The sequence below is a fragment of the Carlito syrichta genome, unplaced genomic scaffold (genome assembly GCF_000164805.1).
Source record: "Carlito syrichta isolate Samal-C Ts95f unplaced genomic scaffold, Tarsius_syrichta-2.0.1 Scaffold302853, whole genome shotgun sequence".
In the NCBI taxonomy this organism is placed as follows: Eukaryota; Metazoa; Chordata; class Mammalia; order Primates; family Tarsiidae; genus Carlito; species Carlito syrichta.
In genome coordinates this window covers 28,902-52,693 of record NW_007246949.1, presented here as the reverse complement: position 1 = coordinate 52,693, position 23,792 = coordinate 28,902, and the positions used below count along the sequence as shown (strand labels likewise).

Below are 23,792 nucleotides of genomic sequence, written 5' to 3'. Positions count from 1 at the left end.
TTGCAATGGAGGCAGAATAACCAAACTTATTTTGAAAAAAAAAGAACAAATTTGGAAGACTCATGCTTCCCAATTTCAAAGCTTACTTATAAAACTACTGTAATCGAGACAATGGGGCAATAGCATAAAGACAGACTTATTGATAAATGGAATAGAATTAAGAGTCCCCAAATAAACTTTTACATTTATGATTAATTAATTTTTGACATGGGTGCTGAAACAATTTAATGGGGAAATAGAAATCTTTTTTTAAAAAATGGTGCTGATGATAAGTGAATGTCCACATGCAAATAAATGAAATTAGACCCCTACCTCACACAATATGCAAAAATTAATTCAAAATAGGTCAAAAACCTAAAAAAATTAAAAGCTAAAGCTATCAAATTCTGAGAAGAAAGCATAGGTGAAATTATTTGTGACCTTGGTCTGGGCAATGGTTTCTTAGATATGACAAAAACAGCCCAAGCAACAACAACAAAAAACAAACTGGACTTCATCAAAATTAAAAAACTGCTCCAGGCTCTGTACACTTTGGCTTTTAGTGCAATCAGGCAACCAGTTTGTACACACTGTGCAGTTTTTTCTGCAATCCCTCTTTCTGAAGTGTTCTTAGAATCAAGTAAAGGTTGATTAAATAACCTGTCAAGTTTGAACTTCAGTATACGTGCAGGAATCAGAATTGTGCTTTCAAACCTCACACATGTTTTTAGATTAGATACTACATGATGGCTTAATAAAAATTTTCTTTATCATATTCTAATTGCAATTTGTTCTGCCAGAATCCACACCACCCTACACTACTTCTGTCAGATAAAATAGAAGATAAAAACCTAACTTTAAAATTGCCCATCTTGCCGGGCTTGGTGACTCAGCCTGTAATCCTGCACCTTGGGAGGCTGAGGTGAGTGGATTGCCTGAGCCCGCGGGTTCGAGACCCGCCTGGGCAACTTGGTGAGACCTCATCTCTATAATAAATCAAAAAAAATGAGCCGGGCGTGGTAGCGTGCGCCTGTAGTTCCAGCTACTTGGAAGGCTGAGGCAGAAGGATCGCCGGAGCCCCAGGAGTTCGAGGCTGCGGTGGCCAGGAGAGGCCACTGTACTCTGTCTGGGCGACAGAGTGAAACTCCAACTCCAAAATAAAAAAATAAATAAATAAAAATAAAAAATAAAATTCCCCATCTTGAGCCAAATAGAAAATCAGAGCAGAGACATTGAAAACAAATGTTGGATGGTATATCCAGCATTAAAAGAAATTTCCCCTTTGCATTTCTGCCTTAAGGGAAGGCAATCTTTGGGGTTGGAATTCTTAGGGATATACAAGGGGATGTCTTAGTTGGTCATCAAGACCATTACTGAAGAACTCCAAATATCTGTTTGATTCTGACACCAGCAGGGAGCAATACCATAGAACAAAAACTTGCAGGCTATAATTTGCTGTTTTTGTGAATAAAGTTTTTTTGGCACATAGCCAAGCCCATTCATGTACATATTGTCTATGGCTGAATTTGCTGCAACAGCTGAGTTGAATAGCTGCAAGAGCAACAGTAACAGTATGGTCTGCAAATCCTAAAATACTATCTGTCCTTTACAGAAAAACTTTGCTGACCTTTGCTGTATAACATCAGTAAATCAACCCAGATATCTCCATTTAGATGTCCCACAGGCAAATCTAATTCAACAGGCCTAAAAATGCATGCACCGCCATAAATCAGTTTCATCTTCAGTGTTCCCTCTCTCACTACCAACACCAGTTCTCTGAGTGAAAAGCCTCCCTCCCCTTTACCTCCACTCCCTGTGCATCACCACATCCTGCCAATTCTACCTCCTCATTATATTTCAAATGTGACCACATCTCTCTATTTCCTTAGTCTAAGTCACTGTCATTGTCTTCAACATTGACAACAGCTTTCTAACTGATCTTTCTCCCTCTAATTTTGTCCACCCTCTGCCTCTAATCCACACAATGACCAGAAAGATCTTTCTAACGTCTAAATCTAATTTTATCACATGCATAATAATATATGTAGCTAAGATTTAAGGAGCCCTTACTAAGTGCTTCATATGTAGTAAATGATCTTAATCCTTACACCAACCCTATAAGCTAGATGTTATTGTCTCTATTCTTTAGATGACGATAATGAAGAACAGAGAGGTTAACTAATTTGTTGTTACACTACTAGTAAGTGACAGAGCTAGGAATTGAACCAATGCAATCCAGCCCCAGAGTCTACTGTCATACCACTTCGTTATATACTGCTCTAACACACACACACACACACACACACACACGCACGCACGCACGCACGCATGTGCACACACACTGCTATGGCTCCCCATTGTTCTTAAAATGAGTCCATACTATTTATAATGGCCATAGGCTATCAGCTTGATCTGCTCTAAAGTCTGTTTACCTCTGCAGCCTGGTCTCTTGCTATTCACAGTCTTGCAGTTCAAGCTGCAGCTAGCACAGACTGCTCTAGTTCGTCACAAAAGGCATGCTCTTTTTCACCTCTATACCTTAGTCATCTTATTCCTTCTACTTTTGCTGTTTACTTCCTTTTCTCCTCCTCCCCTGCACCTAGCCAACTGCTGCAACATCTTTTAATGCTCCACTCAGATATCTTCTTCTCCAGGAACCTTTGGCTGAACATTCTGGATTTGCCCCTCCTTTGTGTTCCCATTACGCCTTGTTCATATCTCTTTCATTGCCCATACTATAACAGTTATATAACTATATTTTTATATATTCATTTCCCTCACTAGACTGTGAGCTCCCAGGAGTTTTTCCACTGCACCCAAAGGTCTTGATTTACCTTGAACTTTTCCGTATTTTCTTGGACTTTTTAATCCAAGCCTTTGGCATAAATTATAATGGCAAGAAGAATAGAAAGGAACTATAAGATTTTGTCTTATTTTATATGACTATGTAGAAAGGAAGTGTGAGGGCATAATGGGGATCATGAACATATTTGGAAGAAATGAGATCACAGTGTGAAAACATTTTAAAGTTGTTTTTTTTTTTTGGTAGTTTTGCAATAGTAAACTGCTTTAGGATAGGCAAGACCCCCCAAATGTATAATGACAAACACAACAGAAATTTCTCAGTCATATAACAGTCCCAGACTGGTATTCTTGGTCAGCAGGATAGTTCTTTTTATATGGTTATTGAAGGACACAGGCTGACAGAAGTCCCAGGTCACTCTGGGTTGTCACATCCCAGTCAGCCAGAAAGGGGAAAGAACTTGGATACACACACATTGGGACACTTCTATAGGCCAGGCCTAAGAGTGCTACACCTCATTACTTTTCACATTATATCAGTGAGAACTTAGTCATGGCCACACCTCACTGCAAGGGAACCTGGGAGATGTTGTCCAGCTCTGTGCTCAAGGAGAAGATCGTGGTGGGAAACTGGTGACCTTCACAGATAAACTAGCAGTAAAGTTGGGCTAGTTTACCTAGGGTGTTGGGTAAATTATGAAAAAGGTTTATTTTATTTATACTAGTAAACTATATGATGCGACTCTGTTTAAGCTGTCCTATGGGAAGCTGACATAGTCTTATGTAGGCAGTATTTAGAAACATGGTTGACAGTTGAGCTCCCTATTGAGTCACTTACCAGGAAGTAGCAGCTTCCTAGTAAGTGAGTCGCAATGCAGATGACTCCTTAGTTATTAATCACTGACACTTTGTATACTGCCTTTAAGTAAAATCCCAGCTGGGTTCGAATATAATATTTTGATGTCAACCATCAATATTTTTCCTCTTCTGCATGTCAAGAGAGGGTGTTAAATAGACAGGAAAGTAACAACCTGACTCATTACAAGCTAACCAAGAGGTGCTCAAAACAAAACAGGGAAAAAAAGACTAAATCAAAAAAGGAACTCATTTCCATTTCAAACCAAAGCCACAGGCATGGGCTTATTCTCTGCCAGTTTGTGTTTGCCCAGAGCACACACAGATGATGACCTCATGTAGGCTAGGAGAATGAGCAGAAGGGAATCAATTTGAAATGAAAGATCCCCATGATTTTCTGTTAAGAGGCATGTAAAGACCCAGGAGAATTTTTCAAACAGCTGCCCAGGCTCTACCTCCCCACCCCCACCCCAGAGAATCTCACTTAGTCTGTGAAGGGACCTGGGAGTTTGGATGTTTTAATATTCCCCTGATAATTCTGATATAAAACTAGGTTTGGAGAAGCACTACTGTAACAGAATAGGAGGAGGAATAGGAAGGCATGTCAAAGCACAAATGGAACACAGTGATTTTGTTCTAATACATGAAAAAATAATGAATGCTCAGGAAAATTTAGTGTCATTTTTTGACATATAGAGCTGTCTCTGAGGTTGGACTCATTGATGAAAACCTGGAAAACAGGCCTTTTCTAGAAATTGACCCTTGCCTGTAAACTAAGAGAGGTATTTTGAAGGTAGACTTTCTCCTGGACATTCCAGATACCTAATTTGTTCTCTTCTTTTTTTCAGTTTGTTGCTCAGCCCAACTGCCAACAGTTGCTGGCCACCCTGTGGTATGATGGCTTCCCTGGATGGCGGCGGAAACACTGGGTAGTCAAGCTTCTGACCTGCATGACCATTGGCTTCCTGTTTCCCATGCTGTCTATAGCGTATCTGATCTCACCCAGGAGCAACCTTGGGCTATTCATCAAGAAACCCTTTATCAAGTTTATCTGTCACACAGCATCCTATTTGACCTTCCTCTTCATGCTTCTCCTGGCTTCTCAGCACATCGTCAGGACAGACCTGCATGTACAGGGGCCTCCCCCAACTGTCGTGGAATGGATGATATTGCCTTGGGTTCTAGGTGAGTGAAAAGGACCAGGAGCTATAGCCAGGCTGCCTGCTAGTCCTATCTAAAGAAACTACTAGAACAGGCAGTTAGACTGGTTCTGAACTAGGGTGCCTTCCCTCTGTGCGGTGAGGTAGTCCTTTGTTGGGAGCCCAAGAAATGTGATTCATTCTTTCCCAGGTCCTGGTCACTCAATATTGCATGGTCCATAGTGAGATTTGCAGTGGACCCAGGGCTTGCTTCTGCTAACCTAACATTTTCAAGGTCAGAGAAGCTATCTGTCAGTTAGTTTAGAGGGAAAGCCAAGTATCAGTCAGGAGTGGCCTCACATAAGCTAGGCAAAGCAAGCACTGATCAGTCTATTCAAAATCTTCTTTCTCACAACCAAGGGGCACATGGATTTGCTGCTTTCTCATGATTACTCTACACAATCCCAGTAGTTGCTTAGGGTCCACATTCTATTTGGACAGTGATTCCATAATCAGGAGGGAAACCCAGGAAATTCACATACATTATGGTTAAAGCAACTCTACCAGTAGTCTCTAGGCATAATTAGATTGCACTGGACCCTCCAATACATGGCCATCCACTAAGTCCTTGCTATTCAAACGATGGTCCCTGAACCAGCACTATCAGTATCACATGGAAGCTTTTTTGACATATGAAATCTCAGTTCCCATCATAGTTCTGAATTATAATATTATCCCCAGATAATTCACATGTACTTTAAAGCTTGAGAAAGTGCTGCCTTAGACAACAGTCACACCTTTTGCTATTTTCCATATTCAAAAGCTAAAGAAACATCCATGTCATCAGATAAAATTCCACAAAACCCCCATACCATGAGAGAAGAAAGGAGAAAAGAAGGTCCTAAATTATTTTGGGACCCACTGCCTAGCTTGAACCCCAACATCTGCTAATTGGGTCCATGTTCAGCTTGCTCACCTTAGAACTCATCGAGAAGTTTTCTTTCTATCACCTACAGGATAATATTGATCGAATTAATTTATTGGTGAAATTACTGCCAGCCAGGCTCGGTGGCTCAGCCTGTAATCCCACGCTTTGGGAGGCTGAGGTGAGTGGATTGCCTGAGCCCGCGGGTTCGAGACCTGCCTGGGCAACTTGGCGAGACCTCATCTCTAAAATAAATCAAAAACTAGCCGGGCGTGGTAGCACGCACCTGTAGTTCTAGCTACTTGGAAGGCTGAGGCGGAAGGATCGCCGGAGCCCAGCAGGTCGAGGCTGCGGTGGCTGGGAGCGTGCTACTGCACTCCAGTCTGGGCGACAGAGTGAGACTCCAACTCAAAAAAAAAAAAAAAAATAGAAAGAAATTACTGCCACTCCAAAATGGGTAGAAGGTAGAATCAGACATCCAAAATTTCAGCATCTAAGAGTGAGCAGTACCCAGAAAATTATAACATGTGGACAGCTTCAGGAAAAGCCTACCAGGTTTAGTAAGTTCAAAGACAGGAGGCAGGTAGGAGAGAAATAGAAATAAGTGATTACTGTCTCTTAGGACTTTACTCCACTGATACTGATTCCTTACTTAATTTCATCCTTATTCACTTGGGGGGAGGATCCTGCTATGATGACCAGAACTGATCCTATGTAAAAATAAACTGTTTGCCTCCATTGTCCAGGTTTCATTTGGGGGGAGATTAAGGAAATGTGGGATGGTGGATTTACTGAATACATCCATGACTGGTGGAACCTGATGGATTTTGCAATGAACTCCCTCTACCTGGCAACTATTTCCTTGAAGATTGTGGCCTATGTCAAGGTAAGTTAGAATGTCTCCCATTTTTCTTAAGCAATGATTTTGGTTACATTAGGTTTTTGTACTGGGAGCATAAAGAGATTAAGGGAAAAATAATAATTATGCTCTAATCCATGCAAGAAATACCATATAAACAGATATTCTTTCAATGATTTCTAAGCAGTGTCCACCTAAGCAAAGAAAATAGAGAACGGAGCAATTTGTAAATGAATTGTTAGTTTCTGAGGCTTTCAAGGTAAAAGGGTCTTCAGCTTTCAGTGTTAAAATCCTCTCCACAATGTCCTTGCCAAGAAACTAGCCCTATGTTGCTTGCATGGAGCCAAGACAAAAAATTCATTGAATTCATTATCTCCAAAAGCCTCTCTTAACCCAGTCACTTCATTAAAAAGAGCTGCTTTATATTTATCTAATATTATTCTCCCAGTGCCACATCCACTGGTAATCCTTCTTCCCTGTGGGATCATACAGAGCAAGGCTGTTTCTTCTTCTTAAAAGTATTTCCAATATGAAACACTCCTTAACCCACTGAGTCATCTCTTCTGAAAGCTAAATATTCCCACTTCCCTCAGCTGTTCTTCATATGACAGGTGCAGAACCCCAGAAATTTTACTGTAGGATACACAGACTTTTTTTTTTTTTTTAATCAAAGTCTCACTGTGTTGCCCAGGCTGGAGTGCAGTTTCACGCTCATGGACACCACAGCCACAACCTGCTTGGCTCAGGTGATCCTTCTACCTCAGCCTTCAAGTAGCTGGAACTACAGATGCACACCACCACATCCGGCTACTTTTTGTGATTTATTGTAGAGACAAGGTCTCACCAAGTTGTCCAGGCTGGTCTTAAACCCCTGAGCTCGGGCAATCCTCTCACCTCAGCCTCCCAAAGTCCTGGGATTACAGGCTTGAGCCACCGCACCCAGACTACACAGACTTTTAATAACCTCTACCTCCCCATCACTTCCACTACCAGGATAATTATTTAAGCAGGTTTTTGAGCATCACCCATCCTATTCCTGTCTACCAATGCAGAAAATGTGCACATACACACATCACACCACCTTAATGCTTTTCCAACACAATGTGTAGCTTGAATTATTTTGAAAATAGCTTTATATCCAACACCTCACTTTGGGTAATCACCAGCTCTGAGTTCAGGTCTGGTGCTTATTAAATAATGGGATGGGCCCAGATCCAGTGGTTCATGCCAGTAATCCAAGCACTTTGGGAGGCTAAGGCAAGAGGATCACTGGAGGCCAGGATTTTGAGACCAGACTGGGCAACATAGTGAGACCCCATAGTCCCACTACTTCAGAAACTAAGGAGGCAAGATTGCTTGAGCCTAGGAGTTCAAGGCTGTAGTAAGATATGATTGTGCCACTGTACTCCACCCTGGGTAACAGAGTAAAGACCCTGTCTCTTAAATAAGTGAGTAAATAAAGGAATAGCTGTGCTCCTTCTACCCTGAGTTGAACTTTTTCATGAGGAAAGACTAACAATTCCATCTCCAAGATTGTCTAGTCAGTCATGTTTTTGGCACTAAATTCCACATTAAGGAGTTTTAGAATGGAAATATGGCTGTCCCCCAAATCTCTAACAACTTAGTTTAATTTTATATCCTGAATATGCATATTGCATAAATTTTAAGACTTTGGGAGTTATGTAGAGCATGAATATTGAATGCAGTCATAAAGCATTTTTGACAGGAGCCCAAGAGTAGGCCTTATACATGTGGCGATCATTTAACACATACTTACAACTTCCTTAAAAGAAAAAGCTGGTGAGAAAAAATGTTTGAATCTTTGGTTAACGTGCCTAGGTGAAATCCATGTCATTTCTGGCACTCTGCTGACTAAGTAACACTGTTAGTCTAAAAAAAAATTCTTTCTTTGGAAGTGGTATTTATATACTAGAGAGACCATAAATTATCAATCTAGAAATTGGTGGGTTTTGTTTAAACAGGAAAGTTTAGAATAAATGATGATGAAGAAAGGGACTAACATTTGAAACATATGAAAATGTGCCCATAGATGTTCAACATTAGCTAAACACATAACCTGTCCAGCTTGACTGGCGAGGCTTCCAAAGTGTTAGACACTTCCCCATCACAAAATGTAAGGACACATCCACTCTATTAAGCTAAGAAAATGCCCCTTAACTGGCAAACACTTGATACAAAGGAGACCTTTGCCAAGAAGTTGGAGTTCTCCTCAAAAAAGGAGAATTTACAAAGCAAGACATGCCACATGCAGAATTTGAATTTGCAATGGGAATCTGGAAATGAGAAGAGTCTGACCCACTCATCCACAGAGGCACATCAGTCTGAGATGACCCTCCCCAAGGAGGCTGAGCCAACTTCTATGAGATAAAGCCACAAGATCTGCTCAACAGGCTCCTTGAAACATTTCTGATCACCATTGTACTGAGGCAATACAAAAGCACCAAGCGATGAGCTGTCCTTAAATAAGATCCTTTCTTAGCGTGAAAAATTAGTCAACACTTACTCCGCCTCATATGGTCTATAGCAAGAACCAAAAGGCATGTCTCAAAGTACTCAAAAGGAACAAATATATATATAACATTGACCATCAGTACCCTCAAATCACCATACAAATAGAAAATACTCATTTTTTTTTTGTCTTCTAGAATAGCACCACATAGGTCTATCCTACCACCACCTTGCTTTCATGTGCCCAAATTAAATCTGGACGTTGCTATCCACTGAGTTGTGGTCTTTTCTTCAGCCAGTGCTTGCCTAAAAATAATTCCCCTCTGCTCAAAATCTTATTACTATTGAGTTTTCACATTAGGTTGTTCCTCTTCATATTTTGCTTTAGGGTTGATAAAATGCAATTCATGCTGCTTGGAAAGGGAGGAAGGCCAATTTTCTAACTACATTTCATTTCAAAAATATAAGAAAAATTACTGGCCTCCCAGTACCATGAACTGAAGAGTCAGGAGACCTGAATTTAATCCCCACTCTGATACTCATGGGCAGAATTACCATAGGTAATCTCTCTACCTCTCTGAGCCTTAGATTCTTCCTCTGATAAATAAGCAGATTAGACTAGATCAGTGGTTTTCAACTTCTAAATTTTTTCCCATGGAAACACATTTTCAAGCAAAAACTTACACAAAGCTTCAATATATAAAAAAGCCCAAAGGACTGAGTTTGGCTCAAGGAATGAGTGCTCTAGGCATCCTTTTTGGCTTCCACAGTGGCCACTGGATGCCTCCATTGAACTTTCAGGCTCTAAGAAAAAAACAATTTGAAAACCACTGTTATATAGGGGGTCAGCAAACTGCTCTGTGGGGCATAGTTGGTCTGCTACCATGTCCATTTGTTTGCATGTTGTCTGTGGCTGGCTTAGCATTAAAAGGGAATCACTGAGTAGTTGCAATGGGAGCCATATAGCCCTCAGAGCAGTATTATGTACTATCGGGGCCTTGACAAAAGTTTATTGACCTTACACTACATGCACTCCATGTTTATTGACCTTACACTACATGCACTCCATGTTTATTGCCTGTACTCACATGCTGTGGTGTTGATCTCCAAAGGTATATATGCAAGGTATGGTTCTGCCACAAGAACAATCTTTCATATATTGGGATGTTCTGCAAACACACATTCAACATCCTATGTTCTGACTGTGGTTACAGTTCTGGATATGGAAAAAGAAAACCCCAAATTATGAGCTATATGTGTTCCAGTTGATAATTTCTAGCCTTAAAACATAGGTCTGTTTTGTTATCAGCAAAGAGTCTCCATCTCTCACATATACCTCAGAACCTTTAAAGGCTGACCTAACTTCTGTGCTGTGATATCAACTATCATATAAGTAACATTTAATAGAAATGGTGCTAGGCTGAGTGTCTGGAGACCTGTGGTTTTGTCCTGGCTCTGCCACCAACCTGCTGTATGATCTTGAGCAAGTTACTCTGCCTCTCTGAATTTTGGTTCCTCCATTTATAAAACAGGCGTAATAATGTGTAACCCTCACAGCGATGAAGTGAATGTTTGGGGGGAGGGAGAGGAAAAAATATAGAAATTCAAGATTTGGCCAAGAGTACATAAAACTGGCCACCTGAAAGTCTATCCGAAACCGAGGCATAAATGTGTGGCATGGTTTCTCCAAACTCCTCTGACAGTGAAGAATATTGGATACACACAAGTGATTTTAACAACACTGGTTTTCTCAGTTGCTGGAATTGAAGCACATTTTAGAAATGCTAACATAATTTGGCCCCCAATGCAACATTTTCTCTGGAAAGTTGTTTACATTTAGTTCTGAGAAATTGTGATATTTAGGTGCAAGCTTAAGGCAATATGCTTCAAATTAAATCCCAGGCAAAATCTACTTCTGTCCTGGGGAAGGTAATAAGTAGCTCCTTGTATTTCCATAATATCTCCCCTTATGGAGTACACAGATTTTCGCATATGAATACAGAATCACAAACATGTGCAGTGGGTAGGAGTAGGCATCATCCTCATTTTATGGTGAAATTAAAAGATACAGGCACTTTTAAGTGACAATGCCCCAACTGGAGTTCAGATCTCACAATAAAATCATCTTTCTCCAGGGATACCCCTATGTTCCAGGAGCTGGAAGCCTGGGATAGGACTGAAAAATGGGCAACCAACACAATAAATACTGGCTGTTCCCCCTCCTTCAACCTTCTGGTTCTTCATTTGTGCTAGAGAAACATTCTAACTTGTAGGGCTGTCAAAGGAACTGTAAAATACATCCATACGCCACTGTGTGGGGCAGTACTAAATTCACTACCTGAAAGGTTGACGTGCCATTTGCAAAGTGTAGAATACATTACAGAATGCTAAAAACTCATCAGAAAGCTCTGCTGAATGGCTTCCTAAGGATGCTCTATCAGCCCCCAAACTGCAGCCAGAATGAACACTGCATACTGAGGAGGCTGCATCTACCCCTTGTCCTTCAGTTATTCATGGTGCTGTGAACCCAATGAGGGACTGAGGAAGCAGATCTAACTTGAAATCCTTGGGATTGCAAGCAGTGTGATCTGTGGTATACCCACTACTTTAGGTATACCAATGCCTCTGTTTCAGTGACACTCCCCAGCAATCTGGTAAACCCACAGTTAGAAAATGTCTGTTGACAAGCCACAGGTGGTTGCTCCAGATGATTGCTCTGAAACTTATTCTTCTATGTATATATGCTACGTATGTATTTGGATGGGAGTGGAGAAAAGAGAGCTATCAGCATCGTCTGTTCATTGGGTGGGGCAAAAAAGACAAAAAATGCCATGCTCTGGGCCTGTGGTATAAATGAATGCTTGATACATATTTTGGTGGCTTTATTTGGGCATGGAAGGGAGGAAAAACGGGATGGTTTTATAAATGCTTACTGTACCTCTTATCTTCTGCACTTGTTTCTTTCAGTACAATGGTTCTCGTCCAAGGGAGGAATGGGAAATGTGGCACCCGACTCTGATTGCAGAAGCACTCTTCGCAATATCCAACATTTTAAGTTCGTTGCGTCTCATATCCCTGTTCACAGCCAACTCCCACTTAGGGCCTCTGCAGATCTCTTTGGGGCGCATGCTGCTTGATATCCTCAAATTCCTCTTTATCTACTGCCTGGTACTGCTGGCTTTTGCCAATGGACTGAACCAGCTTTACTTTTATTATGAGACCAGAGCTATTGATGAGCCTAACAACTGCAAGGGGATTCGATGTGAGAAACAGAACAATGCCTTCTCCACGTAAGACACCCTCCTCTCTTCTTTTGCCTTTTTATCTGTCTGCCCTCTATTATGCTCTATTTTCAGCCCTCAGCTTTGTCACTGCCTCTTGACAGTACAGGCATAGCTCACTATAGATCCACCCAAAGGGTCTGAGGTGGAGAAGGGTCCTCTCACTACAGACTAGCAAAGGAAGTGAAATCAGGTGAGGGAGGAAGGAAACAGGCACACACATGGACTCCTAGGAAGTCACCTAAAGAGTTGTTTCTGATCCCAGCACTTGGGGAGGCCGAGGCAAGGGGACTGACTGAGCCCACAGGTTCGAAAACAGCCTGGGCAACTTGGTGAGACCTCATCTCTACAATAAATTTTTTAAAATAACCAGGCGTGGTAGGGCACATCTGTAGTTCCAGCTACTTAGAAGGCGAGGCGGAAGGATCGCCTGAGCCCAGCAGGTCTACGCTCGGGTGGCCAAGAGCAAGCCACTGCACTCCAACCTGGGCAATGGAGTGAGGCTCCAACTCAAAAAAAAAAAAGAGTTTTGAATTATGTTGGTATCAATCCATATTTTTAAAAGAATTAGTGGGGATGGGGTAGATAAGACTTCACTCAAAAAGTGGCACCCACCAAGAAATGAAATAGCAAAGCTACTCCTCTGCACAAGTGGCTACCAAAGCTGACTCAACTATTCTGAACCAAGCCCAAACAACAAGGAAAGATGCAAAAATATTTTAATACACCCTCATTCACAGAAGTAAATTAGAGAAGATTAGAGTCAGCTCACCTGCTGAATTAAATTAAGGTTTCAGGTGGGGCAGGTGGGGCAAGCACTGATTGGAAATGTCTACCATTCCCATTTGGGACACTAGAGACAGCTCATGACACTGTCCATGAAACTACTGCCTCCAAACATGTGGAACTCCTGTATTTTTTCTTCGTACTGTCAAGACCTACTTTTTTGAAACCTTCAAGCCTCCGTAATAACATATTTTCTGGCAAATCAGTAGACAAGGGAAATAGATAAGAGACAGAAAATAAGCACACTCAACAATTTGTTAGGTTAGGAGCTATCCTGGGCTAACCCTGGACTCAGTATCCTACACCTTGTCCATCCCCACTCTACTTCTGGAGGGTGCAACTCATCAGTGGTATTCACAGCAATGACCCTGAGATCGTATATGATTCTTAGCCATTACACTAAGATACACCTTTAACTCTATAAACTAAGGAAGCTCAGTGGACTCTGACATTTTAGAATGTGTTCAATAACAAAGGCCGGGAAAAAAAAGATCTCTGACCAAAAGATGTACCGATAGAGAGGCGAAAAAACAATGCTATCTAGCCTACCCCTATTGTAGCAGTGTTTCCTAAAATGAGTTACAAAAATGCCAACAGTTCAGTGGCATGTTTAATAGACAAGAAAATGATATCTATGATCAAATGAGTTTTGGAAATGCTGGAACAAAGTTAAAAAGGTTTCTTCACTGCAGGACTTCTCAGAGTCTTTCCACTGTGAGTTTACAAGGTAGGATGAGGTTTTCCCAAATGTACTGTCTACAGACACCCCTCTCCCTTCTTATTTTTCAAACAATCTCTCCTGGATGACATTTCAGTGAATAAAATTTGAATTCTGTTGACTAACTCTGCTGTCCATTGCAGCACCCACCCCCCCCCCACCCCCCTGCACTAGGCCACGCTCCCTGTCTCTCTCTTCACAACTCAGGGTAAAATCTTGGATGGGGAAACAAGACTCATATGCAAGGAAAAGGAGTCCAAAATGTTTTGGCAAAGAAAGAGCCCTACTTTGGTTAAATGAACCAGGAGTATGTAACAGCAGCTTATCACCTTGCTAGTACCTCTTGACAGAACTGTTCCTCTCCTGCATTACTCTAGAGACAGAACTCACAGCAACTTATTTTCAATATAAATGCAATTTTTTAGTGGCTTGAGCACCAGGAGACTGCATTTGTTCCCATCAAAGTGTTCAGCAGAATTAAACACCTGAATACAAGGTGTCTTCCAGGAGGCCAGATCCCTGGCAGTTATATTTTCATGTAAACTCTGCTGCGGAAGTTTATGAAATGCCTCCTTGCAAGTTTGTAGTGATTATTAACACCCCGGTTGCCAACTGACATTTTGCTCCTATCACTTCCCCTTCAGGGACGATTGACAAGAATGGGCACCTGTCATACACAAAGTTATATCTTGGGGTGTCAGGTATTAAGACACCTTGTCATGCTAGGGCCAAATCAGCAGTAATGTTACCTTAACCTTCCATCAGTTGATTTTTTTCCTTCATGTAGAAGCTTGACTCAGATTTATGTTTTTTTTTTTTTTAATACCTCAACTCAGGCATTTATAATACCCATTAAAACACATGTTACTCAGCCAGAGTGTCTTGGTTTTTAGAGAAGGAGAAAGCGAGCTTGTTTATATGTCTGGTAGAAAGTTTGATATCTGCTTATTGTCATCCTTTCTCCTTCTGATTCTCCAGAGATGCCGTTCCTATTCCTCCACTTAAAAAGGAACAAACTCTTTTTTTCCCTGGACATACAATTTAAGGGGGAACTCATTGTCATTGCTGACAGCCACATGACAGTACTGTTGGTGATTTGAGTTCAGTATTCCATACTGGAAATACGTGGCCTTCATCTGCTGTCTAGAGAAGCAATTAGGAAGGAACCGTCATTCTGAGGGCACATTTCTTGTGAGAGCAAAAGGGTGGAAGTGGCAAGAGGCTAACTTGGTCCAGCCCTCATCTCCAGTTGCCTCTTGAACACAACTAGCTGATCCATAGGCCCCTCAAGAATGTCCACAACTAAATTTTTTGTCTCCATATCTTCACCCCCAGCCTATTTCTTTTTTAATTCCTCATCTCATTACATGACACCAACCAGAATTCCAGAAGTTGTCTGGAACTCTTACCCTCTCCCTCAAGAAACACATCTAGTGTCTCACTCATCTCTGTCAGTTCTACTTCCTAAATATCTCTTGAATCCATCCTATAGACACACACACACACACACACCACTGTTTTGGTTCAAGCCTAAATAATCTCTCCCAAGAACTACTACAATAATCTCTTAACTGGTCTCCCTGCCTCCAGTCTAGTCTCTTTTCCAAATAGTCTCCCACCTGCCACCTGGAAGTTTCTTTCTAAATATCAGTCTCATCCTGGTATTTATTCTTACCTTCTGGCTTCATGCCTGCCAGGGTATATGAATCTTCTCCATAAAATCCAGCCTCTTTCCCATAATACAGGGCTGTGGCCTTTGCTTCCCAGTTTTTCACTCATTTTCTCCATAGTTAACATCTAGCTGCCCCCCAACTACAGAAGAGTGCCTCAGCCCTACAGATCTTTAGATATTATATGCTTTTTTCTTTGCCTGGAATGCCCATCTCCACCTAGCCATCCTGGCAAACTTGTACCCACTTTTCCAGCTTCTGCCAAAGCACTACCTGCTCTAAAGTCTTTCTTACTCTCTCCAGCCTTACTTCCAGCTATAGGCTTCTTTTGTGTTTCCCATGGCATTCTAAGCACATCTCCATCATGTAACATAACCTGCTGTATTTAAGTCATTTGTGTCTCTCTCTCCCACCAGACTGACTCCCATCTTAGTAAGTTTTGCATCTACCATAGAGGGGCCTAAGACATAAAGGTGTTCAACATGCCTACTGAACAATTGAGTGAAGCAATGAAGTCCAGTAGCAATCCTATGTTTTTAAGTTTTTTTATTTGGAGATACTTAAAGAGTAACATTACAGTTGTAGAAAATAAAACAGAGAGAAAGTTGTAAACCTTTCACCTGATTTTCCCCAGTTGTGACATCTTGCAAACTATAGTACAAAAAAAAAAAATTAACATTGATATAATCCAGTGGCCTTATTTTCAGATTTCACCAGTTTTACATGCAAGCCATTTGCAACAACATATATGGTCCTGGAGCAATCTTGTCTTTAATTGTAGATAATCGACTTCTGTTTCTACCCCCCTCAGATGACGGGAGTAATTATCTCTCTGCTGGTCCACTTAGAGCTTGCTTTCAGCAAAAACTCTTGGTCTTTCTCCTACCTCTCTTATCCGGTAATTGGGCACTTGATCCAAGAGCAAAGCTCTACATTGATGCCTATTATATTTCATTTCATTCATTCCAGCCCATTGCTCCAATCTGTTGAAATCTTTATCCTGTAATCTAATTTATTAGCCTTCCCTCCCAGTCTTGTGTCATCTGAAGATCTAAGAAGCATGTCATCAATTCTCATCCAAAGCATTGATAAAACTGTCAGATTGGGTCTTGGTATTCACTGGATAGAATGTTGGGCAGCTATTAAAAATGATACACATAGCCAGGCTCGGTGGCTCAGCCTGTAATCCCGCGCCTTTGGGAGGCTGAGGTGAGTGGATTGCCTGAGCCCGTGGGTTCGAGACCCGCCTGGGCAGCAAGACCTCATCTCTACAATAAATCAAAAAATCAGCTGGGCATGGCAGCACATGCCTGTAATTCCGGCTACTCGGAAGGCTGAGGCGGAAGGATCACCGGAGTCCAGCAGGTCGAGGCTGCGGTGGCCAGGAGCGGCCACTGCACTCCAGTCTGGGCGACAGAGTGAGACTCCAACTCAAAAAAAAAAAAAAAAAAAAAGATACACATGAAGACTCCATATATACACAAAAAAGTGCTTAACCCCAAATGTATACTTTTCTAAAAAACACAAAAATTGTATAAACTCTGATTGTGACCATGCACAACTAGATATGGAAAAGAATAACAATCTATGAAGACAATAAAGGAATGTAAAATGACAACAAGGTGGAAGGTTTAATAAGAGTAACAAAAATAACCAATGTTTACTGAGTGCTAAGACCAGGTACTTTTACAAATCAGCTTTACATGAATAAATTCACTTAATTCTCACTACCATGCTGTGAGACAGACACTATTGTTATTATCCATTTTACAGATGAGGAAACTAAGGTACAAAGCAGTTAAGTAAGGCACAGAGGTAAGTGACAGAGTCAGGATTTCAATCCAGGCATGCAAGCTCCAGTCTGTGCTTTTATGCAGCAATACAGGTGTAAGACTGACTTTGTACAGTTATGTAAAACTTGTTGCATAAAGTTGCAATCATCAGGAATACATGTAAAGCTAAATAGAGCCATGACCAAGCAGGCCACTGTGACCTTTTTCCAGACTGTTAACATTCATTTGCAGTTATTTCTACTTAATCAGTGGTGGTTTCTCCATCCATTATTCAGCCAATATTTTCCCATCTTATTTACATGGATACACACATAATGCCCATCAAAGGCTCTTCTTGTTGTTCTGATTAAGTTATAAGGGTCCTTGTTGGCTTTCTCCAGCTTCCCCCCCCCCAATTTCAGTTCATATTCTTCGTGCTGCTGTTATCACAGGATGATGCCACTTGTACTTTCCTTGGTTATGTGTTTCTCCTGTCATCTTTTATAGATTTATTCAACAAACATCTCTTCAGCAACTCCTATGTACCAGGCAATGCAGATAGTGAGTAAGACAGCATCCTTATCCTCAAGAAGTTCATGGTCTAGTGGAGAACACAAGTAAACAATCAGGATAGCTGCCATTTGTAATGTTTACCATATACCAAGCACTTTAATGTGTTGAGCATTTTACATGCAGTATCTAAGATGATAGAGTAAGGTGTGTGAACTCCAGAGTCAAAAGAGCTGGGTACAAATTCTACCTTGGCCACTTCCTGCCTGTGCGATCACTCTGTGCCTCAGTTTCTCATATGAAAAATGGAAGAATAATAGCTACTTTATGGGGTTATAATCAAATATTGGAATATAGTCAGACTTCCATGTCTGTGGGTTTTGCATCCATGAATTCAATCAACCATTTATTAACAATATTTGAGAAAAAATTAATGGTTGTGTCTGTACAGAATATACACAGGCTTTTTTCTTGTCATTATTCTTGAAGCAATACGATTTGCATAGCACTCACATTGTTAGTTATCATAAGTAATCTAGAAGTGATTTAAAGTATTGGGGAAGATGTGAGTAGGTTATATGCAAATACTACACAATTTTATATCAGGGACTTGAGCATCCACAGATTTTGGCATCCACGGTGGGTCACTTAGCATGAAGCTTGGCATATAGAAAGAGCTCAGTAAATGTTAGCAATTAGTATTTTCCCTACCAATAACCATTTTTTGAGATGAGGAAACCTAAAGCTTGAAGAGGCTACGTAAGTTTCCCAAAGTCATATAGTTAATAACTGAGAGGTTTAAAGTTTGCTCTTAGTCACTCCCCTCTATTGCCTATACAGTGTGATTTATGCCTTTATGGAGCAAGGCTAGGGAGCATAGAAGAGGATCATCTAACCCAGTCTTGTAAGAAAGGAATTAGAGAAGACTTCTAGAGGAGGTGAGGGTTTAGCTGAACCTTGATGGCCAAACATGAGTTGAACAGAAAGGAAGACAGGACAGAAGTAGAGGTTAGAGGTTGGGGACAGAGTGGGAGCATTCCATAAAGAGCTAGAAGCTTGTCAAAGTCATGGTGAAATGAGAAAATAGCAGGTTTAGGGAACAGCTGAATGGCTAAGAATAAGAATGAGGCCAAAGCACCAACCATGCTTTTGCTCCACTTGGGCTATCAAAACACAACGTGGGAAAGACAGGATGATGTCATTGCTTTCTTCCAAAGAGCCTTTCTCCTTGAGTTCACCCTCCAGTTTGTCTTTGTTGGTATGAATTAGGTCCAGAGAGGTAAATCCTCCCATATTCCTTCTGTCTTCTAAAATATTAATTCCTCACCTCAAAGATGAGACTTTCAGCAAGTGTTCAGAGAACTGCGGTTCCCATTACTATTCTCCTGTACCTCTCTTAGCTTTGGGATTTATTTGTGGATGGCTCCCAATATGTACAAGTTCCTCCTTAACCACCTGGCATGGATTTCTCTTCTGTACATTTAATATCAAGTCTTTCTGAATCTTGTATCTTCAGTTTGTACCCCTTCTTGAGTTAGCAATTTCCATATGTTTGTTTGCTCTCTGCTAAATAAAAATGGACTTGTTTTTTCTAAAATAGTTCCCTTTAAAATTGCATAGATATTCTTTTATTAGTAGGATTCTAGGGTTTTGTCAACAAGTCTTTTCATAACAAAGTCAGTAAGTTACTTTATTATGGATATAGTCATCAAGCAATGCCCCCTCCCTGTGGTGGCCCTTTCCTTGGGAATTCAACTGAGTCTAGAAGCCACAGAGCTTCCTACAAATGTCTCACCAGAATATTCTTTCCCACCTCACATGCCAGTCTCCCACTTTACCTAGGCATGTTTTTCAGCAGACCAACTTCTCTTGGTGAACAAACCACATTGTGACGTTTTGTGTACCATGTTGAGGGCATTCTCACTACCAACCACCAAAACTGAGGACCAATCTTTCCCGTCCCCCACTCCACTTTCCCCTCTTACAATTTTATCCATATGATCTCCCCAAATATAATATCCCCACAGTTGAGGGTGGATTTTACATGCTCAGGTTTTCACTTTTAGAAAAGCTTTGTATCCATTGATACAACTAGCAGTAAACTCCACTCAAGCATAAACCACTGCAATTTTAATTATTGTAGGGGTGGGGGTGAAGGAGTGTAACATCATCTATTCAGAAGAAGCAACTAATTCAGTAAGACCCTACCACCATATTGATGACATACTTGCACTGGTTTGTGGCCTTATTGTCTGTCAGGCAATCAACAAACACTTATTGAATGCATTCTGTATTTGAGGTCATTCAACTTCCAGAAACTCTGGTTTCTCAGAATGTTGTTCCCATTCACTACAGTTGCTTTCTTTTATTCTAAACCATATCTGCCCTGGCTTCTGTTTTCCAGCTGCTGTGCTTGCTGCTTGTGTCATTGCTGGCCTCCTGCCTGCCATGACTTCTCATGTCTAATGCATATCACCATATCCTGACTGTTCCCTCCTAGCAAGGCCAGACTTCTGAACCCTATATTTTCCTCATTTTTTGATCCTCTGTCTGACTCTGTGATGCATTGTATTGCCTGGCCCTGACTGGTAGAGTCTCCCAAAAATTTAGATCCTGTAATAGATCTGGTTCTTGTGCCCTGCCCCTGAACTTCAGACTATCATCGTACTGTTGAGTCTCAAATGCTTCACCAACTGGCATCTACTTTCATTAAACAAAAATCAAATTTCTGTCTTCTAGCCTAGCTCACCAGCAATGTGATACTGAAAGGATCATGAAAGTTATCTATGATGATCAGAGAAGAGCCACTGAAAAGGCTTAGAAGGGCTCTGTGTATGTTGCCTAGGTAGCCCTGAAAAGAGCCTTCTGGCTGGACTCAGTGGCTCACCCTGTAATCCCAGCATCTTGGGAGGCCGAGGCAAGTGAATTGCCTGAGCCCGCGGGTTCAAGACCAGCCTGGGCAACTTGGCAAGACCTCATCTCTAAAGTTTAAAAAAAATTAGCTGGGTGTGGTAGCGCACGCCTGTAGTTCCGGCTACTCAGAAGGCTGAGGCAGAAGGACCGCTGGAACCCAGCAAGTCGACACTGGAGTGGCCATGAGTGTGCTACTGCACTCCAGCCTGGGTGACAGAATGAGACTCCAACTCATAAAGAAAACAAAAGAAAAAAGCCTTCTGAGAGTCAGACCAGTGCAAAACATAGCCTTCCTCAAAATGAACTTGTCCCCACTGTGCAGCCTGATGACTGTACAATTGTCAATGAGATTGAAATTCTCTCTACTTTAATGATAACAGTAATAATTAACATGTTTATCCACTCATTTATTCAATAAATATTATTGTCTATTATGTGCCAGATACATAGTCGCTTTATGTATCTGTCCTCATAGAGCTTACATTCTAGTAGAAAGGGACAGAAAATAATCATTTAAACAATATATCACTTAATAATGTAATTTTAGGAAGTTTTAAGTGCTTTAAAGAAAGCTAAACAAGACAATAGGATATAGAATAACTGATGGAGCTGCTTTAGGAAGAGTGACCAAGGAAAGCCTTTCTGAGGAAGTAACATTTAAGATGAGACCTTGATGATAAGAAGACAGCTATGCAAAGATCCAGAGATCACTCCCAGATGGGGGCCTTTTAAAAACATTTCCCACCCAAACCCAAAATGAACCCAATAAAAAATCCAAAAGCTTCTCAAAATACATTGTGCTCATTAAGAACAACACATTTTGAGCAAATTGAAAAATGCATCCATTCTTAAAGTAGCATTTCTCATGCTCTGCATGGCTTCCATAGACTTGAGAAATAATGATTGATCTGTGCCACCCATGAGCTGTCGGCATTTTATTGCTGTATGCAGATTGCTGAATACAAACAAAAAAAACTCTAGACACCAAAAGCATATCATTGCAGATTAAACCAAATGTGGAGACTAAGAGAGGAAGTAATAATTTGTAAAGCCACCTAATACAGACTAACGCAGTGGTTTTGGGAGGCCAAACTTAGATCTGAAATCTGACTCAGCACTTACTAGCAGGGTGTCATTGGGCAAGTCATTTAATCTCCGAACTTGTTTCTTCATCAGTAACATTAAAGCTTTATTAGGATCATAATTATAATGTATATAAAAGTGCCTAGAATGCTTATATATAGTAAGTTCTCAATAAGAATTGGTTAATATATCATTAATAATAATCTGTATAAAGGGTTAATTTGAGAATCCTCAAGCTCCTCCATGGAGTTTTGCACCATCTGGGCCCTGCTTACAAAAAAGTATGAGAAATGGTAACTTGCTTTCACATTCACTCAGCTAGCAAGAGTCAGAACTGAGATTCTAACCCATGCAATCTAACTCAACACCATGTTGCTAACCACTACATTTACCGCCTCTGTATTAGAAAGGAGGTAAATCACATGGTCTGAAGATGAAAGAAAAATTTGGTAGAGAAGTAGCCTTTGAAATAAGGCTTGAAAAATTTTAGGCTATGTACATAGACTGAGAAGAAGGAAATGGTGTTTCGGGGAGAAAAGCAAAGCATAAGACATAGAAATGGAAACAATCACACTGACCTGGCTGGTTGGTGTTAGAGAAGAGATCAAAATATGTGAGATCAGTTTACCTGTTGTAAATCTGGCAGCCCCACTATTAAGCAGATAACTTCATGTTTTCTCTCTTTTTTCTTATTCTTTCTAGAGAACTAACTAATCTGATATTTACTCTCTTTTAGGCTCTTTGAGACACTTCAGTCACTCTTCTGGTCTGTATTTGGCCTTTTAAATCTATATGTCACCAATGTGAAAGCCAGACACGAGTTCACTGAGTTTGTGGGAGCTACCATGTTTGGGACATACAACGTCATCTCCCTGGTAGTACTGCTGAACATGCTGATTGCCATGATGAACAACTCCTATCAGCTTATTGCTGTGAGTAGCTTTGCTTTACAAGGGTGCTAATTTTGGTTGCAGGAGGGATCATGTTGGCACGGAGCCCACCAGAAATTCAATGAAAGTGTTTGCCTCAATTAATTTACTTTCCCAGCTGTTATACTGAATTATTTCTTTCCAAGGCTATTCAGTTTGGACTCTTTGTCTACTGAATCTTGATCATTTAGAATAAGATATTTTCATTAGTAAGACTTTCTGGCTACCTGTTCAGAAGATATATTTAACTTTCTGGATCCACTTTATTGCCTCAGAAAAAGTCAGGGAGTTTTATGCACAATGTGGTTACATGTTACCTCACTAATCTCCAGGGAGATTCAGCTGATCTGGTTCTCTAGGCAGGAGAGCCCTGTCTATATCTTGACTGCAACCATCTCCCTCCCAAAACTGAGAATTTTATTTACAAGGATTTTTTGATCAAGTATATATGAGTAACTGAACTCCATGTGAGGCACTCTGAAATAGAATCCATGGTGATTGTTTTTTTCACTATCATCCTGCTACTTAGATCAGCAGTGTTTATTACCCTGGATTTGAAATCAGTTCAGGCCCTGTTCTGGTTTTTTTATGCCAAAGTAAATATCAAGCATTAGCTTATTTCCTTATCATCTGCCTCTAATTTCTAGAAATGGAGTATTAGCAAAGGAGTTCTGGTCATCTGATGTCCTGTTTAATTGGGTATCAGTGACTTTTGATGTTTAGTTTCCATTATGATGCTAGATCAGACCCTCTAGATGAGTCTGCTGCTGAAAGTTTTTGCTGTAGCACAGAAGGCACAGAATAAAGACTTGTCTTCCTTCCTAGATGCTATTTCTCACATTTAGTCCACCACTGAGGAGTTATTTAGCCTATAACAAAAGAAGCTTAAATTATTAGTTGAATATATATAGACATGTATGTGTTTACACACACACACACACACACACACACACACACACACACACACACACACATACCAAAACATCACATTATCAAAACTCCAGGGGCTCGATCTGGGTCCTGTTGCTTGCTGCACAGAAAGCCAATGACTGAGATGAGTGTTACCAGGGAACAAGGCTTTATTTGGGTGTCACCAGCCGAG

General features: G+C 40.8%; 1 protein-coding gene across 1 annotated transcript in view; it reads left to right on the top strand.

Annotated features, from left to right (window-relative positions):
* TRPC5 (transient receptor potential cation channel subfamily C member 5) overlaps nucleotides 1-22,693 on the top strand; it is a gene marked incomplete at its 3' end in the record, with an annotated part of 115,493 nt that extends 92,800 nt beyond the window's left edge. The window contains exons 3-6 of the mRNA XM_008057189.1: nucleotides 4,485-4,821; nucleotides 6,447-6,586; nucleotides 11,996-12,318; nucleotides 22,498-22,693. Of these exons, the coding sequence (XP_008055380.1) occupies nucleotides 4,485-4,821; nucleotides 6,447-6,586; nucleotides 11,996-12,318; nucleotides 22,498-22,693 (996 nt within the window). The remainder of the gene's footprint in view (nucleotides 1-4,484; nucleotides 4,822-6,446; nucleotides 6,587-11,995; nucleotides 12,319-22,497) is intronic.
* Between the last annotated feature and the right edge of the window lie 1,099 nt (nucleotides 22,694-23,792).